Source organism: Sminthopsis crassicaudata, chromosome 6 (genome assembly GCF_048593235.1).
Source record: "Sminthopsis crassicaudata isolate SCR6 chromosome 6, ASM4859323v1, whole genome shotgun sequence".
NCBI classification, from domain to species: Eukaryota; Metazoa; Chordata; class Mammalia; order Dasyuromorphia; family Dasyuridae; genus Sminthopsis; species Sminthopsis crassicaudata.
The window spans coordinates 13,652,278-13,677,707 of record NC_133622.1 but is presented as its reverse complement, the minus strand read 5'-3'; the positions used below and the strand labels follow the sequence as shown (position 1 = coordinate 13,677,707).

General features: G+C 36.7%; 1 protein-coding gene across 1 annotated transcript in view; it reads left to right on the top strand.

Annotated features, from left to right (window-relative positions):
- The first annotated feature begins 19,816 nt into the window (after positions 1-19,816).
- Positions 19,817-25,430, top strand: part of ADGRA3 (adhesion G protein-coupled receptor A3) — a 125,021-nt gene continuing 119,407 nt past the window's right edge. The window contains exon 1 of the mRNA XM_074275390.1: positions 19,817-20,215. Within this exon, the coding sequence (XP_074131491.1) occupies positions 20,022-20,215 (194 nt within the window). The 5' untranslated portion in view covers positions 19,817-20,021. The remainder of the gene's footprint in view (positions 20,216-25,430) is intronic.

Here is a 25,430-nt window from a genome sequence, read left to right as displayed (position 1 = left end):
ACAAAACAATAGGTACAATGGATGCTGGGAATGATAAATATGAAGTAAAGTTGGGAGAGCATAGAGAGGGATTTAATAATTAGTGATGGAAAGGGCAAGTTCTTTAGTGGAACTTGCTACTTCCATATCATCCCATGAAGTTAGGAGATAGCCTAAGCTGGCGAGCCAGATCCTGAAAGGGACTTTGCATCCATAAGAGATAGCTAGCTACAAGGAGGAGGAGGGGACTTGAGAAGCTTGATATGGTTAGGGACACATGGCATGAGGGAGGAGTAAAGGGAAAGACAGCATGAAGGGAGGCAAGGTGCCATGGCAGGCTGACCCAAGGAGGGTGGTAGCAAAGCCATGGGTCCAAAGTTATTTTATAGGAAAAAGTAGCCTCAGAGATTTGATATAACTTGAATTTCTGACTGGATTATCTCCAGAGAGTGGGACCACAGAACTAAACAGATCTTGATTATCAGAACCTTCTTCCTGCCTGCCCTGGGGGATAATTTTTATCAGGTTTGTTTTTTTTTTTTTTTTTTTAGTTTCTCTCTGCCCATTACACCCACTATTCAGAATTCCATCACCAGTCAGATAGGATATCACAGAACGTGTTCTAAGCCTGCTAATCCATATAGAAAAGGTCACTTACAACCATCTCAGATACAGTGGCAAAAAGCACTGAATACAAAGCTATGAGTTCAAATTCTAATATTACCACTTGAAACTTGTACAATTTTGGACCATTGGGTTCCTGATGCCATTTCTATAAAATATGGGGTTTGAACTCAAGGCTAGAGGTTTTCATCCTTTTTTGTGTTTTATAAATCCTCTTGAGAAACTGATGAAGCCTATGGACCACTTGAAATACATAAAATAAAGTACATAAGATCACAAAGGCAATATATTTTGTTTATACTATATATATATATACATTAAAAACAAAATATATTGCCTTTGTGATCTTACATATCAATATATCTAGATCTAGATCTAGATCTATCTAGATCTAGATCTAGATATATTGCTGAGGCAATTGGGATCAAGTGATTTTCCCAGGATCACACAGCTAGGAAGTGTGAAGTGTTAAGTGTCTGAGGCCACATTTGAACTCAGGCCTTTCTGACTTCAAGACTGGTGCAATCAAGCTGCCTACAAATTTAGTATGTTTAAAATTCCTTTTCTGATGAAAATCAGCAGTTTGCCATCCATGGTTGCACAGACATCTATCAGAGATAGGATCTGGAACCATGTTTTCCTGATTGCAAAAGCACTCTATCCACCACCCCAGAATTATGGATTATTGTAGGCAAAAACTATATTTTTCTATTTGTAAATCATGATTAATAATACTGGCTCTAGGTATCTTAGAAGGTTATTCTAAAGGAAAAATAATATAGTATGTATATATATATATATATACACATATATATATATATATATGAAAATGCATTTTAAATGCACATAGTCAAAGCATTTATATATATATATATACATATATATATATATATATAATAAAATACTTTGAGAAATAAAAGGCATTTACATAAAATATCATAACTCTCCCTTCCACCCATTTGACCTCCAACTAGAAATGATAATACTTAACGTAGACCCTGATTCATGCCAAAAAAGAACAAAAAATGAAGCTTAATTTCATGCTCTAGAAGAGTCGATGTATTGGATATTTGAGTCCAATTCCATGCTTTAAAAATTATAATAGAGTTCATAACCTTTAAGCCCCACATATTATTTACCAAAAGATGAGAAAGGAGTGAAGAAAATTTCAGACAAAGATCCAGGGCCAACCCTAGCATCTCCATAACTTTTTTTTTTAAAGCTTTTGCATAAATTTAAATGCTAACAATTGTTTTGCAAATTATCCACTTATACATTCAAAAATTGTGCATACCCCAAAGGCATAACTTAGCTCTCTGATCTTGGTGAACTGCTGAATATGTCATTTCCAATAGGGATTTCCTTTTAAACAAATGCATGAAGTCTATCACTACTAGGTAATGCTAATTACCAAAGAATAAAAATGACCAAAAAAAAATTAATATGTCTATTAATAGGAAAGCTTGGAATTATATTTTTTCAAGGATAACTCAAGTAGCTGATAATGATATCCTCAAAGAATGCAAATTTGCAATTAAAAAAATATTCTTCCTTTCTTCCTCCCTACTTCTCTTTCTCCTTCTCTTTCAACTTATCAAAAGTTTCTGCAAAAAGAAACTGGATTTATGTAGTAATATATGAATTGAATGATATCTGAATTAAAAGTAACATTAACCAAACATGAACTAAAAGTAATATTTTAAAGTAGCATGATATAGTGGTTACTGTTAGGATTGTAGTCAGAAAATTCAAGGTTTTCATCTTATCTCAGATATCTATGACCTTATGAGCTTCAAAAGTTTTCTTAACTCTGAAATCTGAATAAAAGCACCTATCAAGTGGTTTTAAGACTGAATTTTTTTTAAAAAGGATTTTTAGGGTAGTTCACTGTCTGTAAGGTTTGTTACTGGCTATGTACACAAAACAAAGGAAAGAATATGGGTCAGAAGTAAGACAATAGCTCTGTCCTTTTAAGTAATCTTCTATTCTTGTTCAACTTTATTGAATGAGCCCTCAAGAAAATGGTAATTATCCTTAGCGATTTGAGAAAAAGGAGGATCTGAAACTATTTGATGAGAGTGCAGGTTAGCCATCAGACCAAATTGATAATGGTTAAGAGGGACCTAAGGTAGGTAGAAATGAAGGACAAAGAAGTTGATCCTAGTATATAGAACGGTAGAAGAAATTCTAACCTGGCAATGGATGTCCCCAAGGAGCTTTGGTACCCAGAACAAAAGGCTCTGGGAGTTGATGAATTTCTTTCCTTCTGGAAAAAAAAAGTAGCACACAGAGACAGAGATAGAGACCAAGAAGGAGGGAAGCTGAAATTAGGATCACCATACTCTGAAGAAAACAGAATTACAACATAATGTTTAAATGAAGGGCCAGTAGAATTTGGTAACCAGCAGAGAATCCTGCTCAACAAGAAAAAGCAGAAGAGTGACTTTCAAAAGATATAAATGGTCCTATAGTGTCAAAAGCTACCATTCTATGTGCTTACTAGGGCTATATGACCAGCCTATATGTGGTTTTTCTGCATATATGCCTTCTATATGCCTCAATTTGTATACATTATCATGTGATCTTATATGCTCTTCATTAATGTACTCTCCTGGGGTACATACATGGGGATACATCACACATATATGTAAACAACATGTCTACTCTTCTCACTGATGGTATATGTATTTGTGAAAAACTGTAACCCAAATTTAGCAATGAAAGGGTGGAGAAGGAAAAGGTGTGTTGATACTTTTCATACTATGGTTGTACTAATTGTGTCTGTCCCCTTGCTGACTAGTAGAAGCACATATGTGGGAGCTCATGAGTTTTGAGTAGCTGTAACTCTACAAAATATCTTGAACCTGGTGCAATTTTTTCTGGGGCTAATCATGATATATTGGGGAACTTTAAGGCACTACAGTATTAAAATGCTTTATAAACATTAAAATTATATTAATATTGGCTGTGACTGATTTTATATACTTGTAGCATATCAAATTGCAATCATCATGTATCTAGAATATGAATATATTTGTGAAATTTTTAAACTTTTTAAAAATACCATATTGCGATTTTCATTCACAAAAGAAACTCCCAGTAAAGAAACTGGTGCAAATCATCACCAGTTCTGCAACTAATCTTAATGTCTTGAAATTTAAATAGTTGTTTGGCTACTTTTTCTTCTTACTCTATTTTTACAAAGTTAAAAATAGATTTTAATTTGGAAATAACAATTATAAATTCTAAAATCTCTCTGATATGTGCAATATTTATCTAGTACTATATAAAAGTACACATTTTCCTAATTCCTGAAAAAAATCATCTTATATCACCTTGAGCAGACTTTGCCCATGCACAACACAAATTTAGCAGCCCTATTTGTTGAGTCTGACTTTAAAATATGTTTTAGTTCCTTTTCTTCATGAGAGTCATACCAGCATTAGAGAATTCATAGTTAAGTAGCTGGTATCAGTAGTTCTTCTTCCTCCTTCCTCCTCCCTCCTCCTCCTCCTCCTTCTTCCTCTTCCTCTTTCTTCTTCCTCCTCCTCCTCCTCTTCCTTTTTCCTCATTAAATCGAAGCTGACGTAACTGATATTGTAGAATACCATTATTCTAGACTGACTTTTTAGAACTATTTCCTTCCCTGTCTATGACAGGAAGTGATAGATTTCAGAATATATGGGAGTCATTTCTGGGCTAAATTCTTTCTTGGGCAAAACAAGACTACTTTCATAATATTGATTTATTTTGCTAGTAATTTTTGAAATTTAATCCATGTCTGAGACCAAGTACTGTATGGAAACTTGGATTGGACTCTTAGGCATCTTACTTTACAAATATCTTTTAAAGTTATTGGGTTTTTAAATGTAATTTGGAATGAGGTAATTTAACGTATTTCCTATTTTTAAATGTTTAGAACTCTATTTCAAATTACATAAGAGTCAAGAGTTCATGAGTCATTCAATTATAGAATTATGGGATTTAAAAGCAACTTTAGGCCTAATCTCTTCCAATCTTCTCATTTAATACTTGAAGGAGCAAAGTTTCAAAGAGCTTGTGTGAATTGACCACATAGTTATTTAGACAGATGTCAAAACTACAGAGCATAGGTCTCCTAATCTAGTTACAGATATGACTAGAAATTCTGTTATTTGGGACAAGTGGAGGGGAGACACGGAGGGAGAAAACACAAAGGCCCTAGGCAATCAGTTTCTTCCTGGGGTCCAGGAAGGTCTTAGGAACCCACCAGTAAGGCACATGGTGTTCATTTTCATTACGCTATCATGGCAGACTCTCATGAGGATAGTCATTCTGGGAGATGACTTGTCCATTTGGCAAAGGGCAGGTCTGTACTCATGCAATGAAGCTGGTAATACCTTACAAACCAAAAATTACCAAAAAACTACTTTTAGAAATTTTACATTTTGAGGAGAAAACATGTAAAAAAGAGATAGAATAACTCCTTGGGATGGAAGGATGATGATCACTGTCAACAAGGAGAAGACAGAGCTGCTTAATTTTTACTTTGTTCTTATATTCTTTTGCTAAAGTTTACTTGGCATAAGTAAAGAGAGAGTAAGAGAGAATTTAGTTGCTATATATATAACTCAATTGCCATAGATATGACACTTACACAAACTATATCCTCAGGTATGGAAAACCACCTCCCACCAAGACATTGCTGAAGGATTCCTCCCTACAGTAATCCAGGATTATCCAAATTCCATGAGTTTCTCCCCCTGCAGACCATCACCATCTTTGTATCAATAATAGATTTAAATAAAATTTCTTTAGTTTCCCTCAAACCCTAAGATTTTAGAAATGATCAATTAGAGAACCTGTGTCTTTGAACAATAATAGCCTCATAACATTTGCTATTTGTCCTTTCAGCCTTTCTCCTCTCCTCAAAAGACATCAAATGAATTTTATCTGAGAGAAATTGCATTTTCAACTTCTGTTAATGAAATACAAACTTTCAATGAAAAAAAAATTACATAAAAAAAAGAAAATAAGGATAAAAAAAGACATTTTTAATCTCTTCTTTTTGAGAGGGTAGCAAGGTCAAATGGAGGGAAAAACTAGAATTGGGATCACTAGCTTTGTTCTCAGCTTTACAATGGATATGGCTTTCTACATCAAGTCAGACCAGCTTTTCCCATGTCCATCAACAATGTGAGTTATTTGGTGTCTCAGAATCTTCTGTTGTGACATTCCTAGCCCAAGTTTAGGACAGCTATAGCTGGAACAGGGAGATTATTTGAATCACCTCCTCCTCCTCCTCCTCCTTATTATTATTATTACTATTATTACTCAAGCATTGTTAGGAGCTTAGGATAATAATAATGATGATAAAAATAATGATAGCAATAGCTAACAATTATATAGCATCTCCTATGTGCTAGGCATTGTGCTAAGTATTTTACAAGTATGATCTCAATGAATTCTCACCACAGCCTTAAAAGGGAGGTACTATTTGTCTCATTTTGAGAAAATTGAGGCAAACAGATCAAGTGACTAACTGAAGGTCCCACTGTTAGGTACGTGTCTGAGGCAGAATTTGAATTAAAGTCTTCCAATGGTCTACCCATTGTATAATCTAATTTCTTTCCACTCCATAGATCCCAAAGGGCTGAGAAAGATGATTTCACTGGTCACAGTCTCACACTCTTAGAGTTTTTAGCAGAGGAATGCTAGAAAGCTTTGTTCACCAGAAGTCACAGTCTTCATATTCACTGTACATGTTATGTTCCAGAAAGAATATAAACTTTCTGATAAGGAAACTTCTACCTCTTTAATACATCTCTATTGATCGTGCCTAGCCATTGCATGGCATATAATTGCTACTATAAGATGTTGTGGTAGACTGACTAATTGATTTTGGAAGACATGAAAAGTATATGCACATTAGGATTTACTAGAGCGAATTGATCATGAGATCCCGGATCCTTCAGATTGACATTAGACATATCTTACTTCGCTCATCACATCATAGACTTTGGATCAAGAACAACTTGGGTCAGTTTCCACATTTGTATGCTTACCAAAATCCTGACAAAACTCAAACACGATCAGAATTAAGAGCTTCTGATAAAGGTAGCTTCATTAAAGCAACACAATGAAACCTGTCCAAAACTGGAATCATTGAGCCATTATCTCTATGTGGAAGGCAACTCCAAACAGCATAGTGTTTTTCTTTCAAGTTTATCAGCAGGAAACAACCTTCTGTGAAGTCTGGCTGAAGAGAAGCAAACGTTTCATTCTTGGTTTACAGAGTAAAAGAACCCACCCCACAGGCTCTCATCGAACTCTTGTTCTTGGCAGCAAAAAGCTCTTCTAGTCAAGTATCAAATAGCAGTTTTCTTAAATGGAAAACAAACACATATCTGTTCAAAGAAGCTTACAGAGCAGATCCCAAGATCTTTGTCAGAAAGTTTCTAAACAGTGTGCTCTCAGAGTAAAGTTGGGGGAAAGCCTGTTCATCCACTTTCTGAAAAAGGAAGGAAAGAAGGAAAGAGTAGAAGGGACAAAGGAAGAAAGGAAAGAAGTCAGGAAAGAAGGGAGGGAGAAAGGAAGAGGAGAGGGGAAGGAAGAAAGGAAAAAAAGAAGTAAGGTATGGAAGGGAGGAAGGAAGGAACAGAAAGAAGAAAGAGGGAAGGGAGAAATAAAGTCAGAAAGAGGAAGTAAGAAAGGAAGAAGGGAAGGAAGGAAGGAAAGAAGGCCAGACACTGTGCTAATCACTTTACAAGTATTACCTCATTTGACCCTCATATCAACTTTTTACAAAACTAATGCCTCTTCATTTAACTTTTCTGTGCCTCAGTACCCTTATATGGTTGACCTGGATTAGTGATTCTCAAATTTTGGTCTCAGAACTCCTTTAAATTATTATAGATCGTTGATAATCTGCAATAGCTTTAAAAGAAAAATATGTTTATTTCAAAATTAGAAATTAAAATGGGCAATTTAAAAATATTTCTTTTAATTCATTAAAAATAAACTGACTACATATTAACATAATTCATTTTAAAATTATCTACACTATGCATGTTATATTTCAAGCAACAAAAAATTTCCTTCTCTTTCTCTTATTTCTACCCCATTACCCATTTGAGAATAAAAGACAAATAAAACTCCCATCATAAACATGTATAGTAAAGCACAATAAATTTCTGCATTAATCATGTAAGTGTATGAATATGTGTGTATATATATATTTATATATATATATGTGTGTATTTTTGTCTCATTTTCCATTTTGAATATATCACCTCCCTATCAGATCAAAGTAGGATGATTCATCATTAGTCTTCTGAAATTCTGCTTGGTTTATTAACTAACTAGAATCCTGAATTCTTTCAAAGTTATCTTTATGCTATTACTAGCACTGCATAAATTGTTCTCCTGATTCTATTCACTTCACATTGCATCAATTCATGCAAGTCCTTTTAGTTTTCTCTGAAATTCTAACCTGCATTTCTTTTTTACAACAAAATAGTATTCCATAACATTTATATACAATCACTTTATCATCTTTACCCCAATTTATAACCATTCCCTCATATACCCATTCTTTGTCAACTCAAAAATATGGATGATTCCCAAATACCATAACGAAGAATTGGACATAACTCAGCAACAATAACAACAGACATTAAAAAGTTGGAATGGACAAGAAGCCAGTAGGAAAAAAAAAAAGCATCTGAGTTAGAGAGGTAGCAGAAAAGGAAGAAGAGTGGTCTCTCTGAAACCAAGGGAAGAGAGAATATTCAAAAGAAAGAAGTCCCCTAAAAAGTTTCACCCTGAGGGGAGTGTTGAGAACATAAACTTCTCACTTGGCAGTCTTTGATGGTGAATGATATTACAATCACAGAGATTTGGGGTGATATATTGGCTGTTTAGCTTTGTTGAATTGTTTTTTTTTTCTTTTCTCTCTTTTAATTCTCATTACAAAGGATGCCATTAGAAGAGGAGAAAAGTGAGGCATATTTGGAAATGTTGATGATATGAAAACAGAAAATATTTATAAAATTAAAAAAAAATGAAACCATAGGTTTGGGCAATGAATAAATAAAGGATTTCCCAGCCCTTCAAGAAGGGAAAGATGTGTTCAACTATGCAAAAAAGCAACAGAGTAACCAAGAAGATTGAGGACCAAAAAAACTTTGAGGATCATTGATAACCCTCAAAATGACTATGTGAGTGATAATTTTCAGTAAGTTATTAAGAATGGAAGCCTATTTACAAGGACTTAAGGATAATGAGTAGTGAGCACACTACAACATCCCTTTTTGGTTTGAGATCTACAGATGTTTGAAGAGAGGAATAAGCAAAAAGGCAAAGATTGAAGATTCAAGAATAGTTGCTATGACTTCTGGAACAAAATTTTGGAGACCTCTGGTTCTCAACTATGGCATACAATTGGATAGGAAAACCATATAGCTACTCAATCAATATCAACATCTTGAATAGATACCGTTAAAGGAAAATGAATGAGTTGGATCTAGAATTGAACATGATGAAGAGAGAGTTTTGGACTGCACTAGGGAAATGTGTAGAGTGTTCAACAATCCTAGGCTCTCCATGTAGTGGAAAATTCCATCTTTTTAGAGTAAATATTTTCCTAGTGATGCTTTGTGGCTGAAATTGATGGAGCAGAACAGTATGTAGGAATCAAAATTGTGGGTGACTCAAAGAATAATGTAGAAATGTAAAGTTGTAGTAAATAGGCTATGGCATATTATTAATAAAAGATTATGTGCAAGAAAAAGTTTAAAAGATATCATCAAGGAACAGTGTAATTAGAAAAGGATGTAGACCAGTTATATATTTACAGTCAGAATCAACATGTGAATAACCTCAGTGCTATAAAAGTACCTACAGAATATTAAAAGATGTGGAAGAAGGGTTTGGCGGGTCAATATTTTATGGAAGATTTATGATAGAACATGAACATGAGTCTTAAGAGATAAGAAAATATGAGGACAGATCCATAAAAATGAAAACACAGATACGGCTGTATTTAAATCCTGGAAGGTTCTCTGGGACCTATAGAGTTCTTTGAAAACAGTAGGTTTTTTAATAAATCTGTGTTGAATTGAATTACTATGAATTATCCAAACATTTTTATAGCTGAGATCAAATAGAGTCAATTCCAATTAAAAAGAAGGATTTAAAAATTAGAAGAAGCAGAAAAGTGAATTTATAAAAGAATATTTGAATAATTATGATAGCAATGCATAGGGTTGTGTGGGAGTCACTAAAAGATGATTGAAACTTATCGTTGGAGTTACATGAAGAGTTTGCAGTTGTATTTAAATTGTAGATGGGGCATTTTGTGGAACTCATATCAACAAAAGATTAGAATAATTCACTATTTGCTTTACTAAACAATGGAAATAGTTAATTTGAAATAGTTATTTAACTGCTGTTAAAAACTTCTGTTAAATAAAAGCAGCTACCACTGTGAGTCAATACCCCATCGGCAGGACTTTCTAGTATTAAGAAAGACTTACTACCAGGAATAAATAAATACTGAGGGCAATATTATGCATTGTGATTGAGTTCTAACACAACATCCACTAGATTTTTCTTACATTTTGGGGGGAAAGGGGAAATCAGGTGACTGAGTAAACAGCCTTTTGGATTTGGAGTAAGGATTTTCACTTAACTATAGGCAGAAATTCCCATTTCTTTTTGCTTTATTTTAATTACCACAATAGGGAACTAAGAATCAGATCTTCCCTAGAAAAGGGAAGTAGAGACCTGAAGCATTAAGTTGAATAAATGAAACCCTGAAAAATGAAGCAATTCAGAGAAAGTAGAGTTTTCCCTCAAGTATCTGGATAATTGTCTCCTCAGTGCTTTGTTAGTTTGGATTTGGCTTAAGAGTAATTATAGCACTTGTTTTGGTGGAACTTTGAGATCCAGAGATGAAAGCAGTGTATTATATAATTGCAAAGTAGTGTCATCCAAGATTAAAGGTGATCTTTTTAATATATTAAGTGTAATAATGTTTATAATGATACCTTATGTTTGCTTAGCACTTCCCTTGGTCTCTCCCTCTACCTGCCCCACCCCAGTGGTTCCTTTAGAGTGTTATTTATTAACACTCATAATATCACTGCAAAAGAGGTAAGGGTTATTACTCCCTTATTTTACATGTGGGAAAATAGAAGGATATAAACTTGAGTGACTTGTTTAAATCAAAATGTGACCAGATTTATGAGAAAGCAATTATAGTATGAAACCCTTTCAAAGGGTTCTTAGGTATCTACAAATGTTCCACTAGGACAGTTTAATGTCAGTATACACCAATGATAAAAAAAAATTATTAGATTACAACTAACTTGATACTTCTGTTCTCATCCTAATATTTTGGTTATTTTTTTTAGATATTTAAAACTAAATACAAAATAAGAAAAAACAAAATAGAAAAAGACAGAAAAGGAAAAAAAAACATGTGCCCAACAGAACATCAGAGAGGATACAAAATATATAACAATAAATTTTCCTTTCAAGAAAGCACATATGATAATAGAAAAATTATATTTGTGATCGTCCATATTTGCTTTCTGGTGAATTATTCTTTTGTTCTCTTTACTCTGTTTTCCCCCTTTAATTCTCTCTACGTTCCCTAAGCAAGCTGTGCATGCACACACACACATATTCAAACATACATGGAGCTACATGCATACACACATATATATAAATATAGATGCATTTACACATATGTAAAAATGCATCTAAAACAATATAAATATAGCTCACTCACAACATTGACTTCTCTCTTGCTGGAATCTTTAAGTTTGACTTTATCTAAAGTCAATATTTACCAGCCCTCCTTTTTTTTTTTAAATTTCTAAATAAATTCTATTCCTGATCATTACTGCAGCATTTGTGCTTCTCTCTTACTTCCTATTCCTGCCAACTCTTTGACTTTAATTATATTCTTTAACTTGCCTTACTATTGCTTAGCTTCTCCCACTTATGGATTTCCTCCCTCATCTTCTTCATCCTTTCCTTCCCTCTTTATTTCATTAATTTATAACACCTTATCCCATTCCCATTATTCTAAACACCCTTTCCTAAGCCACCCTTTCCTCCCTCCTCTTATCCCTTTTCCATTAATCTATACACCTTGTCCCACTGCTATAACTCTATACATTCTTCTATATCTCACCTTATCCTATTTCTTCCTCCTTTATTTCTTTATAGATTTTGGAGGTTACAATACCCTTCATGGTATATATGTGCATATATAATTTCCCTATTTAACTCATTCCCAATGTGAGGAGGTTTTCAGAACTACCAATCTTTCTCCCTGACCCCTACTGCCTCTGTGTTCCTCCTCTGCACTTCATTTGTAAAACATAATTACTACAATGTTTACCTTTTCCTAGAAAGTTTTCCTTTTTAGACTCAACTCTACCCCAGGCTTTTCTTTTGAGCTACCCAGTTACTGATATCAATCTTAAACATATAGTATACATTTCCATGTAAAAAATATGAATGTTTTTCTCCCCCCTCACTCCCCTCACTCCATATTTTATCACTCCAGTATAATTTTCTTTGATTATTTCTTGCATCATTGTTTCAAGTTTCTTTTCTTTTCTTTTCTTTTTTGGTCACAGCTTTCAGGTAGTCCCAATTTTTCTTATATTTTCTTTTCTTGATCACTCCAGATCGGTTGTTTTCCGTATAAGATATTTCATATTCTGTTCTATTTTTTTTCATATTTGTAATTTCTTGCTCTCTCATAGCTTCACTGGCTTCCTCTTGTCCAATTCTAATCTTCAAAGAATTATTTTCTTTGTTAAGATTATATTTCCTTTTCTAATTAGCTTTTTTTCCCCATAAGCTTGTTTTTCTCAGATGGTTCTTATTTTACTTTTAAATTTTTCCTTCATCTCTCATTATATTTTTGTTCCTTTTTTGAGTTTTTCTATAAAGTTTTTCTGGGCAGGGAACCATTTAACATTACTCTTTGGGATAGAAAAGATTTTTTTAACCTAACTGTCCTCTTCAGGTGATGAACCCCAATTTTCCCTATTCCCATAGTAAGTTTCTATGGTTGGATTCTTTCTTCTTTGCCCATCCATTTTTTAAAAAATGAGAACTATTAGTGTAAGCACCTTAATTCTTGGGTGGGAGGGGAGTTGGTGCCTCTAGCTTCACTTCAGCTCTCCCTCTGACCTGGAACCCCCAACCAAGAGCTCCCCCCTCCTTCAAGTGACCTCATCTAAAAGTTTCCCTGCCTCCCTGATCCTGCATTACAAGTGTGCTGGCTCCTTCTCCACCAGGGCCAAGTCACTGCAGCACAGCTGGGTTTGGTGTTCCTGATCAGTGGAGGTTCCCTCAGTCTACACCCATTTGGACCCTGACTTCCCATGAAGTCTAGGAGATAAAAGTTTCTATGATTTGGGCTCAGGCTCCTTCAAACTCCATCTAATCCTGGAGCTCCCCTACTGGCTATTTCTAGGAAGCAAGTCTAGATGTAAACAAACTGGGCAATGTTTACACTTTCTTTTGGTTTCATCCTGTCCTGGGGTCTTTCTTCAGAGATTGTCCCAGGAGGACCCCTGGTCTAACCCAAGTCTTATTTGTTTTCACTGGTCTATGTTCACCCTGAGGTACAATTTTGTTTTGTTTGGGGGGAGGGGAACAGGATCTGGAAAGTTTGGGATTTGCTGACCTGCTCAGACATCTTTCTAGAATCCTCTTCCTGATGTTTTATTAATTTAATTTAATTATTAGGAATTATTCATTTACAGAAAGGTGCTCAAAACCAAAGTAATAATTACCCCTACCACCACCCAGAGCCTTAGTACAGCTCCACCTGTTTTAAATCCAATTCACATACAAATCAAGACACTGGTCCATTTCGAGAACAGAGGATGAACAGCAACAGCAACAACAATGTTCCTTCTTGTCCTAAAACTTCTATCTGCTACGATAGCTAATGGTATAATTATCTTATTAATGCTCATTTGTCAAAGTACAAAAAAATTTATTCATTAATCTAGATTTAGGGAGTTGCTAGAAAAATTTAAAGTTTTAATAATAGCTATTTTAATTCAATTATTAGTTCTTAGCAAGATTACAATTTCTGTTTGTTCTTTAAACTTTAAATACTAGCTAGACTTGGTACTTTAGTCAAATCCCAAAATGCAAATAGAGAGGCTTGAAAAATTTCATCAGTTTTCAACTCTAAGCCATGATTAACATAAGGACATGGCATTGCCAATAAGAAGTATTGGAATGAAGTGGACCAGCATTAGTACAATACAGTATACCACAGCTTTCTTGAGTTGGGCATCCAGAGGGTGGTTAACAAGATTCTCAGGCAATTTCTGGATGATTTGCAGAACTGGATTGACCACAAATATTACAAATAAGCTAACATCAAATGGGATGGCATAGTTTGGGCCTACTGGGAAATTAGCAACAGACAAATTAGGATGGGAAAAAGCTATCAGAGAGGAATGTAATGATTTGATCTAAGAAAAATATTTCACAAAGTATTTTTCACCTTTTTTTTTTGGTTTGCTTTTTCTTTCTCTTGTTTTTTTTCCCCTTTTAGTCTTCTTTTTTTCTTGTACAATATGACAAATATGGAAATATATTTTCAAATACTGTACACATTCAATTTATATCAGATTGCTTGCTATCTTGGGAGGAAGAAGTAAGGGGAGAAAAAAAAAGTTGGAACACAAAAATCTTTAAAAAATGAATGTTGAAAACTATCTTTACATGTATTTGGAAAAATAAAATATTACTTTTTTAAAAAATAAAAAAGCTTCAGAATGACAGGTTAAAAGATTTTTCTCCCTTACTTTCTCTAATACCTTTTATGTATAGCTGCCTCCTACTAGAATGCAAGCAACTTAGAGGAAGTGACTGTCTTATTTGTTTTTATATATAGGCCAAGAACTTTGTACAGTGCCTGGAACATATTGAATTATCTATCTACGTATCTATGTATCTATCATCTATTTATCTATCTGTCTATCTATCTATCTATGTTTAATCACTAGTATATTCAATGTTTTGAGACACTAATAATTTGTTACTGAGCATGCTCAGTTTTATAAGCTTGCCACACTTTGCTCTGCAAACTGCTGCCTTCAGTTGGATATCCTGATTTATTCTATTCACTTTTCTTTTTGTTCCTCTCTCTGCTCACTTATTCTACTTAATATATATACTGGAGTTAAAAGCAAATTTGAAGTATATTTTTAGGTTATTTGGATCTGGATTATTAGGAAGGATTGTTTGCAAAGAAAATTGTTTTTGATGTTTGTTTTTCATTTTTCATCACAAGGGTGATGTCTTGACTTGTGAGTTGGATTTAAGTAAGACACAGTTGTTCAAAGTTGTCAATCACATTTTTTTTTCTTCCAAAATCATGAAAGGCCAGTGGCAAGACAAAAGTCAAGATGATTGTGGGTGGCCTGGAATGCAGATGACCTTAGCCTACATTGCAAAAGGGTACAAGAATTTAATGTATATTAGAAGAATCTGGCTGGGACAATGCTGACTAGCATTATTAAACTTGCTGACCTGAGCTACTCTCTAAGAATCTGACAGAGTTTGTATTTTGTTGTCTCTGTCTTGGAGAATTCAGTCACCTTCACAGAATGATAAGACCTCAGGACAGGACATCTGCAAAGGTGTTAAACTTGCCATGTTCTTTGACATTTGAATCTTGATTAGCTGCTATTGTTGTCTACTTCCATTAAAGAATAGTACCTTATACATGATAAGTACTCAATAATTTTATGGATCCATGTTTCTTTTGTATGGGTACTCTCTCTACTCATGCTCATCCCAATCCCTTACTACCTTCTCATCCTGTGCAGTTTTTGTTCATGCTTTCTCAAAGATGAAAGTAAAGGTGTCAGATAGATCATAGCCAGAAATAGAGCAAGAAAAAGATTAAAATGTAATTGGGAATTTTAAAAAATTTTAAATATTTATTTAACATTTTACTTTTTCCCCAATTGCATGTAAAAAGAAATTTTTGTCATTCATTTTCTGAAATTTTGAATTCCAAATTGTGTCCTTTTCCTCTCCTCCCACTTCATTGAGAAAGCAAGCAATTTGATATAGATTATACAAGTGCCGTCATGCAAAACATGTTTCCATAGTAGTCATGTTGTGACAGAAAACATGGACCAAAAAAAAAAAAAAAACTCAAGAAAAATTAAGAATTTTTTAAAAAATATTCAGACTCTGTAAGTTCTTTCTCCAGGAATGGATAGCATTTTTGATCGTAAGTCCTTCAGAGTTGTTTTAGCTTATTGTGCTAGTGAGAAACGCCAAGCCATTCACATTTGATCACCTTACAACATTGGTGTTACAGTGCACAATGCTCTCCTGGCTCTACTCATTTCATTTTGCATCAGTTCATGTAAATCTCTCCAGATCTTTCTGAGAACATTCTTCTCATTTTCTAAAGCACAATAGCATCCCATTACAATCATACATCATAACTTCATCTGTTCCACAATTGATGGGCATCCCTTCAATTTCCTATTCTTTGCTACCATTAAAGAGTTGCTATAAATAGTTTTGTAAATATGGTTCTTTCTCTTTATTAGGTAAATTTGCTTCATTTGTTTCAGTTATGATTGCGATTTCCCTCCACTCCATATTCCCCTTATTTTCCTTTCTCTCTCCTTTCACCCTGTCCCTCTTCAAAAGTATTTTGTTTCTGACTACTGTTTTCCCCAATCTACCCGACTTTCTATCAATGTCATCCATGCTTCTTTTATATCCTTTCCTTCTTACTTTCCTGCACAGATAGATTACTATATCCAACAGACTATACATGTCATTTCCCTCTATAATTCCAATGAGACTAAGGTTTAAGAGTTTCCTGTTACCCATCTCATCTTTTTCTCCCTTGTAAAAGCTTTTTTATTTCTTTTATCTGAGATAATATCCCACTTTCTATTTCTCACTTTCCTGTTCTCTCAGTGCATTCCTCTCACCCCTTAATTTTATTTTTTTTTAGATATCACTCCATCATACGCAACTCACATTTATGCCTCTATTTATATATACTCCTGTCTTAATGAAAAAGTTCTTATGAGTTGTCCCACAAATTTTGAACAGTTTAATCTTATTAAATCCCTTATGATTTCCCTTTCCTAGTGTTTTTTTTTTCTGTTCTCTAGAGCCTTGTATTTGAAAGTCAAATTTCCTATTCAACTTTGGTCTTTTCATCAAGAATGCTTGAAAATCCACTATTTCATTGAATATCCATTTTTCCCCCTGAAGAATCATACCCAGTTATGTAGGACAAGTGATTCTCCATTGTAATTCTAGCTCTAAAAATAAAAATGCATACTCTACCATGAGTAGTGATTAGTTGGTTGATTTTTGAAAAACGGAAAAACTTGCATGTAATAATAAAGAGTAAAATGAACAGAATTTAGAGAAGGTTGTAAACCATAACAGCAATATTGTTTGAAGAACAACTAAGGGTTATTTTAAGTATTATAAATATTCAAGTCAACTACAAAAGGATCTATGAAGGAAGATGTGTCAAACGGCGACCTTCTCTAGTGAGGGATTGAGTAAGAAGGGAGAAAATAAGTGCATAGAAGAGAGCAACAGAAAATCCCAAAGGAAGTCCAGAAAAGCAATGGAATTTTGAAAATGATATGTTGTATTTATCACAGAGTTTGCTTTTGCTTTTGTTTTTGAAGTAAAAAGCATGAAATGAAGATGCATGGTTTCATATTGAATTTTTTTTGTTTTGTGAGGTATCATGGAAATGCTTTTTATTGTATTTAAGTTCAAAATCAATAAAAAATTAAAAATACAATAACAAACAGTCCTGAAGTGGATTTTTTTTCTTTTAACTCATCTTATAGATGAGGAACTGAGGCCAAAAAGGGTTAAAGGACTGAATAATAAATGTCTGAGACTGGATTTTTAACTCAGAAGGATGAGTCTTCCTGATCCTTCTTTACAATCAGTTGAGGAAACTGAGGCAGTCAGATCATTTGCTCAGTGACACATACTAATATGGATCTGAGACTGGATTCCATCTACTGTGCTACTTACTTGTGGCTTTTCCCTCTCTGAAATTCCCTTCCTCATTTCCAATTTTTGGGATGTTCTTTTTCTTTAAATATTGAGTTCATGTTTATTCTTTAAATCTCCTGATGTTCTGTGAACCTTAGAATACATTGAGAGAAAAATGTCTATTATTAGGTTCTTGGTTGTTCTGTTGTACTCTGCCCTGGTCAGTATTGAAGTAAACAATTAAGGCAATGTTCTAAGTTATGGTTCCCTCTATTTAAGAGGGGATATGATAACTGCCATCAAGTATGTCTTACAGGAGAGTGATTGGAATATTTTTTTTTCTGCCTCAGAAGACAGAATTATGAACAATGGATAAAAGTTTCAAAGAGGTGTGGGGGGGAAAACTGGCTAGATAGATCAAGGTGTGTGCTACCTTCGGAGGCAATAATAGCTTTGTCTCTAGGAAGATCTCCAAAATGAGGCTGCCTGATGATTTTTAAGACATGCCATTTGTAGTAAAGATTTTATTTTTATGTATAGGTTGAGTTACTTGACTTCTGAGCTTCTTCCAGCTCTGGGATTCTGTCCATCAGGGTCAACAACATCCAATCCATGTTTTTTCTTTTACCTTGTACAATTCTTGTCCATGTCTTTCCACAAATTTAAGGTTATTATCTGTTGTCTACTTTTTATACTTGAAAAACCTGAGAGTCAGAAATTTTAAATGACTTGTTCATGGTCATGCTAGTATGGGTAGTAAGTAACAAAGGCGGGAATCAATTCTCAGGTCTTCCTGACATTGAGTAGCCATTAAATCAAACTGCTACAAAAATAGCAATTAGCTGGATACTCAATGGAAAAGGAACAAAACATTGGACTTGATCACATTTGAAACATTGTGTAGCTCTTTCAAATATATCATCTTGTTCTTAAAAGACTCCCATCTTTTCAACATCACAACATTCCCTTTGTGACGCTCTATGATTGTGAATCGTGAAACGATCTAAGATCTTAAAAGAATCAAAATTGTAGGGGACGCAAGAGCAATAGAAAAAAGATGCAGCAGTTCTAAGGAGACTAGTACATTATCGCTTTGTACTTAAGGTTATGGCACATGACGCCTTATTGAGAAGTTGTGTGATCAGGAGATAGACTGGCCATGGAGAAGCCTAGAAAGAAGTCTTACCAGAGGAAACCCCAGAGCCCTCCGGCCCTTTCCAGCTTCTTTTAGAAGTTGTCTTCCTCTGTTCCAAGTTCCTCGAGGGCAGGGACTGTGCTAAGTGCTCGGCTTCTCCACTGCCTTGCTGACTTTTGGGGGTCTCCAATATAAGTGTCTTTAAAAATCCTTGTGGAAAGGTTAGGATGCGTGAGTAGTCTGAGGGGACGAGGGCTGGCAGGCTGGCGGCTGGGCAGGGGATTGTGGGGAAGCCACAGCCCCCTTCCTTATGAGTAAGAGCTGATTTGCCCTCTTTGCACAGGGACTTAGTTAACTTTAAATGAGTTTAGGTGTAGAAAACACTCATCTTAAAAACTTAGGAGTTTTAAGTATGCAAATGTAAGCGGTGGCTGCAGCTGCTCTCGCACTAACAGGAGTGAAACCCCGCGTCCCATTGGGGCGGCCGACCTAGACTCGGGGTCCGAGGGACTCGCGGCCGCGCTCCTCAGGGGGCCCCACGGCCGTCCCGGAGCCGGGCCCGACGAGCGCTCCGGGGGCCTCTGGGTTACCCGGAAAAGGAGCCGGGAGCGTGGGCGCGGTATTCCCCACGCTCTTTGCCGAACTCTCGTGGGTTCTGCCGAAAACTACACCCCGTGCGAACTCCGGCCCGGCCTCGCCCCGAGTGCACACGCAACAGGGCGGCTTTGTCTGGCCGCAGAGGCCGACCGTCCGCACCGCAACTTTCTTCTCAGCTTTCCCCTCTTTCTCGCCGGTCCCGCCCCTCCCCCCCACCGTCCTCGCCCCCTCCGCCCCCGCCCTCATCCGCTCCCAGCCTCCTCCCTCCCCCCTCCCCTCAGTCCTCGCGCCTCCCTGGCCCCTCCCCCCGCGCCCCTCCACCGCCCAGGCCACCTCCTTCGCGAGCCTCGGACGGCTCGAGGGGGAGGGGAAAAGGGCGGTCGTGGGGAGGAGCCGGAGCCGCCGCCGCCGCGGCCGCCGAGTCCCGGGGCCATGTCCGGAGGAGGAGGGGACGGCGGCGGAGGCGGCCCGGAGCCGGGCTTTAAAGGCGCGCCGTGAGGGCTCGGGCGGCCCCTGACCCGGGGGCTCCGGCGAGGGGAGCCGAGGGGACAAAGGAGCATGGGGGGCTGCTGCCCGCTCCCCGGAGCCACGAGGATCCGGGCGCTGCCGCCCGGGCGCTGAGTGCCCCCCGCTGTGCCCCGGCCCGAGCATGGAGCGGCGCCTGCTGCTCGGCTGGCTGCTCTGCCTGGGCGCCGCCGCTCTGCCTCCGGGCTGCAAGCAAGACGGCCGGCCTAAGAGCGCGGGCAAGTCCTCGGCGGGCCCGGAGGGCAAGGTGGTGTGCAGTAGCCTGGAGCTGGCGCACGTCCTGCCGCCCGACACGCTGCCCAACCGGACGGTCACCTTGTGAGTCCGCGGGGGGGAGGGGCAGGGAGGAGGGAGGTGGAGGGAGAGGGAGAGGGGAGGAGGACCCCCCCCCAGACACCCGGGCGCTGAAACTTGGAAGCGGGGCTGCCCCGCCTGCAACAAGGTGCCTTTTGTCTAAACCAGCCTGCCCCGTCCACACTGGCCCCCGCGCGGAGCCGCTCCCTCGCCCGGGCTCCCCGGGCTAGCCGCTGAGCGAGCTAAACCCGGACCGGAGCCAGCACTGGGATGGAGTGGGGGGGCAACACCGCTGGGGGCCGTGGCACGACGCGGTGGGGGGGGGTGTCTGGGGCTGCGACCCCGGCGGGCTCTGACTCTCCGCTGACCATCTCACGATCTTGTCCCTGGCTCCTCCGGGCCTCCCCCATCCTCCTCCTGCCCTTGACCTCCCCCAGCCTTGGGTCCCCTTCCCCCCATTCCGGCCTCCCCCAGACATGGAGTTCCCCCACTTTCTCTTTGTTAACCTCGGTGCGGGACCCTCTGCTCTGTTAGGTCGTTTTCACTTGGTCCGACTCTTCCGAACCCTTTGGGGGCCTATTGGCAGGGATACTGGATAGTTGGCCATTTCCTTCTTACAGATGAGGAAACTGAGGCAGACAGGATGCAGTGACCTACCTAGGCTCACAGAGCAGGGAAGTGTCTGAGGCTGGATTTGGACCCCTGGAGAGGAGCCTTCCTGACTCCTCTCCTCCCCACTCCATCTAAACTCTGGTTTTCACTCTTAATGATCACTTGTAGGCAGGTAACTTTCCAGTTGGCCGTCCCCAGACTGGGTGCTGGTTGATGCATTGACCTGCTAGAACGCTTCTTCCTGGGTGGCCCGGTAGTACCCCCAAACCTACCCCCCTCATAGATTTGACTTTTTCCCCCCAAAGGTGTACCGTTCATATTCTGTAGGCCTTAGTTGGAACCCTGAGCCACCTATAAATCTTCTAGCTCTTTGCTTTTATGGCCACAGTCCTAATTAGTAAAGGTCTTGACTAAAAATGACTGGACTACTCCCTACTTAATGCAATGTCTTAAAAGTCCATTGCTCTGTACTCCTTCCTTCTTGCCAGACTAGCCCTCCTTTTCCCTAGATCTGCTTTTGTCATTGTTATTGGAAACTCTTCAGAGACTGGGTGGTTCAGTGCATAGTGCTGGGCTTGGAGTCGGCAAGTCCCCAGGATGAAAGTTGATATGTAATGCTGAGTGTGTGTCTCTGCCTCAGTTTCCTCAGCTGTAACTGGGAGGATAATATCACCTCCTTGTTGATATTAAAGTGGTCCTCTGAAGGCCCTTAATAAATGATTGGTTTTTATTTTTTTTCCCTTTCAATGGCTCCTTGTTCCTTATCAACTAAGCTTGAGACTCCTAGCCTAGCATTGAAGGCCCTCAACAATGTCACCTCAGTCAATATATACCATTTGTCACACCAGCTTTATGGACATCTTGCCTTTTTTTTTTTTTTTTTTTGCTGTTGTTGCTTTGCTTTATATTTGAAATGGCCCCTCTCCTCACTACCAAGCCCCTTAAATTCCTACTCCCTCTTTAAAAGTCACCTAGTAACCTTTCCCATGTCCGCTTTCTGGGGCTCCCTTTTCCTCTCATGTTTTGTACCTCTCGAAGGGACCTAGATATTCTTTTGCATTATAGTTATGCATACTTTACTTTCCTCCTCAAGATCGAAACTGAATTAAAGGTAAAACTTTCCAAAAAATCAATTTTTTTTTTGTTTTTAAACATAACTCATTTCTCAAAGACTCCCCCCTACAGAATGATCTCTTGTAACAGAGAAATGAAATTTCGTGAAAGAAATGAAGGCTCAGCACCTATAATCTACCACCTCAGTGCTGATAAGGAACTATAATTATTCCTACAGGATGTTTTGCTAGAAGTGCATAGATTATGAGGCTTTTGACAAAGCTTGCTAATTTTACCAACTTTTCTTGCTTGGTATAATTAAGAGAAAAAAAAAAAAAAAGACCCCATGCTTGAAATGCTTCTAACAAACAAGTTCCCTCTAAGACTCTCTGAGGCCTTTCCTGATTCCCTTGGTTATTAGCATCTTACATAGGTTACTCTGTTGTCATTCTTTATTTTATATCTTAGATGTATATGTGTTCCTGCCTTCTACATCTGTCCCTCAACCATTAGCTCTTTGAGCACAAGGAATTTTCAAAAAATTTTCTTTGTATTCCTAACAATGCCTGTCATGTAGGAAATGCTTAATGAGTGCTTATTAAATTGAGTTGCTGTAAAAAGTGTGAAATTAAAAAAAAAAAAAGTCTCATGAATATTTGGAGTGCACATCTCTAAATTAGGCATAAATATTGTTAATGTCATTTTCTAGAAGTAGAATATATTTCTAATTTGAGTTAATCTAGCATAAAATTTAGTCTATATAATAATAGAACATATAATAAAAACTTAAACTTAAAAATTACTTTTAGATTGATTGTTATTTCTTAATCTTTGGGAGCACATAAATGGATACATAATTTAAACAAAGAATCTAATTATTTAATTCATATTCCATTTAGTGATACTGATCTTTGGACTCAAAATCTTTGGTTTGGTGATTTGAGGATGAGCCTACTTTTCCTACTCAATCCAGAGTAATCAGTGGTGGAGAATTCTTAGCTTATTCAAATTGTTTTTTTCTTGATAAGAGGGTGGAAAACTTAGAGGTTGTTTTTGGAAATGTTTTTGTTGTGAATTGGCTTCATTTATTTTGGTTCAGGTTTTGATTTACTTCGTTTGAAAATTTTAAATTTAAGTTCACCTTGTTTAGATAAGTTCCTTGCAAATGTTTTAAGTGCCTTTACTTTGTAGGAAGGCTGAAATGTAGTGGATATGTCCTGCAGAAAATTATCTTTTTTTTTTTTTTTTTTTTTTTTTTTTTTTTTTTAGTATGGTACTTTTTTTTAATCTTTAAAAATAATCTTAGTGATACTTTTTGTTTTACATACATGTACTACCCCCAGTTAACCCACTCTTAGAACAGGAAAACAAAAACTTTATCAAAACAAATGGAAACAATTACTGAATAGGATATTTTGTGCCCATAGCATATCATCTTTCTAAGGGATGTGTTTTGTCATTATATTTTATTAAAAAAATGAGAAAGTAGGCATATGCATTACTGATAATAATGATTCCAGTAATCAAATGGTTTGCATAGTGTTTTGCATTCTCTTGACATGTATTCTTGTTTTAGTATTAATATTGGTTGTGTTTTCCCTAATTGTTTAATATCTTCTCTTTTAGATTTTTAAATTGACATTTAAAATTTTTTAAATTCAGTTAAATATTTTCTTTCTTTCCCTCCTCCCCTCCCTGACATGGAAAAAGGAATAAACACACACACACACACACACACACACACACACACACACACAAACTTTGCCTCTTCAAGCACTACCAATTCCAACGCCAGCCCCCAAATTCCTACATAGCTTCTGCATAGCAGTCATTATCTTTAATCATCTCAATTATTGCATTGATCAAAGTTTTTAAGCATCTTTTTCTTTCTTTCTTTTCCTTTTATTTAATTATGTCAGTTAATTGTGTCTCTTTGTAACTTAGTTTGAAATTTTCTTTGCAATTTTCTTCTCCAACCCATTTTACAGAAAGGGAAAGTGATGAGAACAGAGTCACACAGCTAGAAATAGCCACATTTGAACTCAGATTTTCCTGATTCCAGGGTGGACACTATTCACTATGCCACTTAATTGCCCTGTATTTTTTTTGAGGTTTTGGGGGGTTATTTTATAAATTCCTGGGTCTATATGTTTCTTAAAAAAAAAAAAATCAGTTCATACAACTTTCCCCAGGTTCTTTGAAACTGTCTCTTTTTGTTACTTTTTGCAACACAATAGTAATTCTATTCTTATTTGTAATTTGTCCAGTCATTCCCCAATTAATAGGTATCCCTTTAGTGTCTAGTTCTTTTCCACTAAAAAAAATTTTTTTTCAATTTTTTTTTTTTTTTGGTGCTTATGGGACTTTTTCCTCTTTCTTTGATCTCTTTGAGATGTGGGCTCAGTAGTGGTCTGTCTGGATCAAAGGTTGTAGATATCTTTAACTTTTTTTTTGGTATTATAGATCCCTTTAGCAAGTTCAGTAAAACACTTGGGAGTCTAGTTAATGTTCTTAATGTTTGATTTAGTTATCAAAGCCATTCTGTTCATTGATTTCTATAGACAAATTAACTAGCTATTTTCTATTTATATTAGAGTTCTCTAGAAGAAAACACTGAACTAGAATTCCTTTTGCATTAAATTTGGAATCAGACCTAAATTAGAATCCTGCCTCTGACCCAAACTGGCAATGTGACCCTGGCAAGTAAGTTAACCTCTCAGTGCTTGAGACAACTTTTTGAGACTTAAATTGCTGAGAATTTTTCCCCCCTTTATAATAGGCTAAACTTACATGTACAGATCTTTAAGTGAAAATGATATATCTTAGATCAAAGATTCTTAATCTAAGTTCCATGAATTTGTTTTTGTTGGGGGAAAAAAATATTTCAGTATAATTTGTTCCTTTGTATTTTATACATTTAAAACATTCTGAGAAGGAGGACTGCCAGAAGTAGAGGTATCCATTACACAAAAAAGTTAAGACCCCTTGGGATTCATGGGAATTCATGTATTGGACTTCATTTACTCCTTTCTCTTACTTAGTAAAATGCCATATTACTTTCTGGTTTGTTTTTGTTTTTGTTTTGTTTTGATTTTTTTTAGGGCAAAATATAAAGTTTTTTAGCTAAAAAAAAATCTTCGATTTCATCTCTTTATCGATGTACTTTATAATCTAAGCAATGGAGTTAAAGAGTTGCTCTGCCCAGAAAACTTAATTATCAAAATGACTTCATGGTAAACTTAAATAACTTGGTCTTTGGACAGTAGATCATCATATGGTCCATTATAGTAATTGTACTTGTCTCACTAGATCAGCTCTGCTAGAATTTGGGCCATTATGACATAGCTTTTGAACATCCAGAATCATCTCATGATGTGAAATGAGAACAGAATTTCAATGAAAAAAAAATGTTATTTTTTTGGTCATTTAAGAAATGCATGGCATGTACATAGTTGGTTTTTTCTTTTCTTTTCTTTTTTTTACTGCTCTCAAGTCACATGTTACAATAAGGGCTTAAAGCCTTTCTTTGAACTGTAATACATAAATAGCTACAGTTTTAAAAATTTCATAAGGA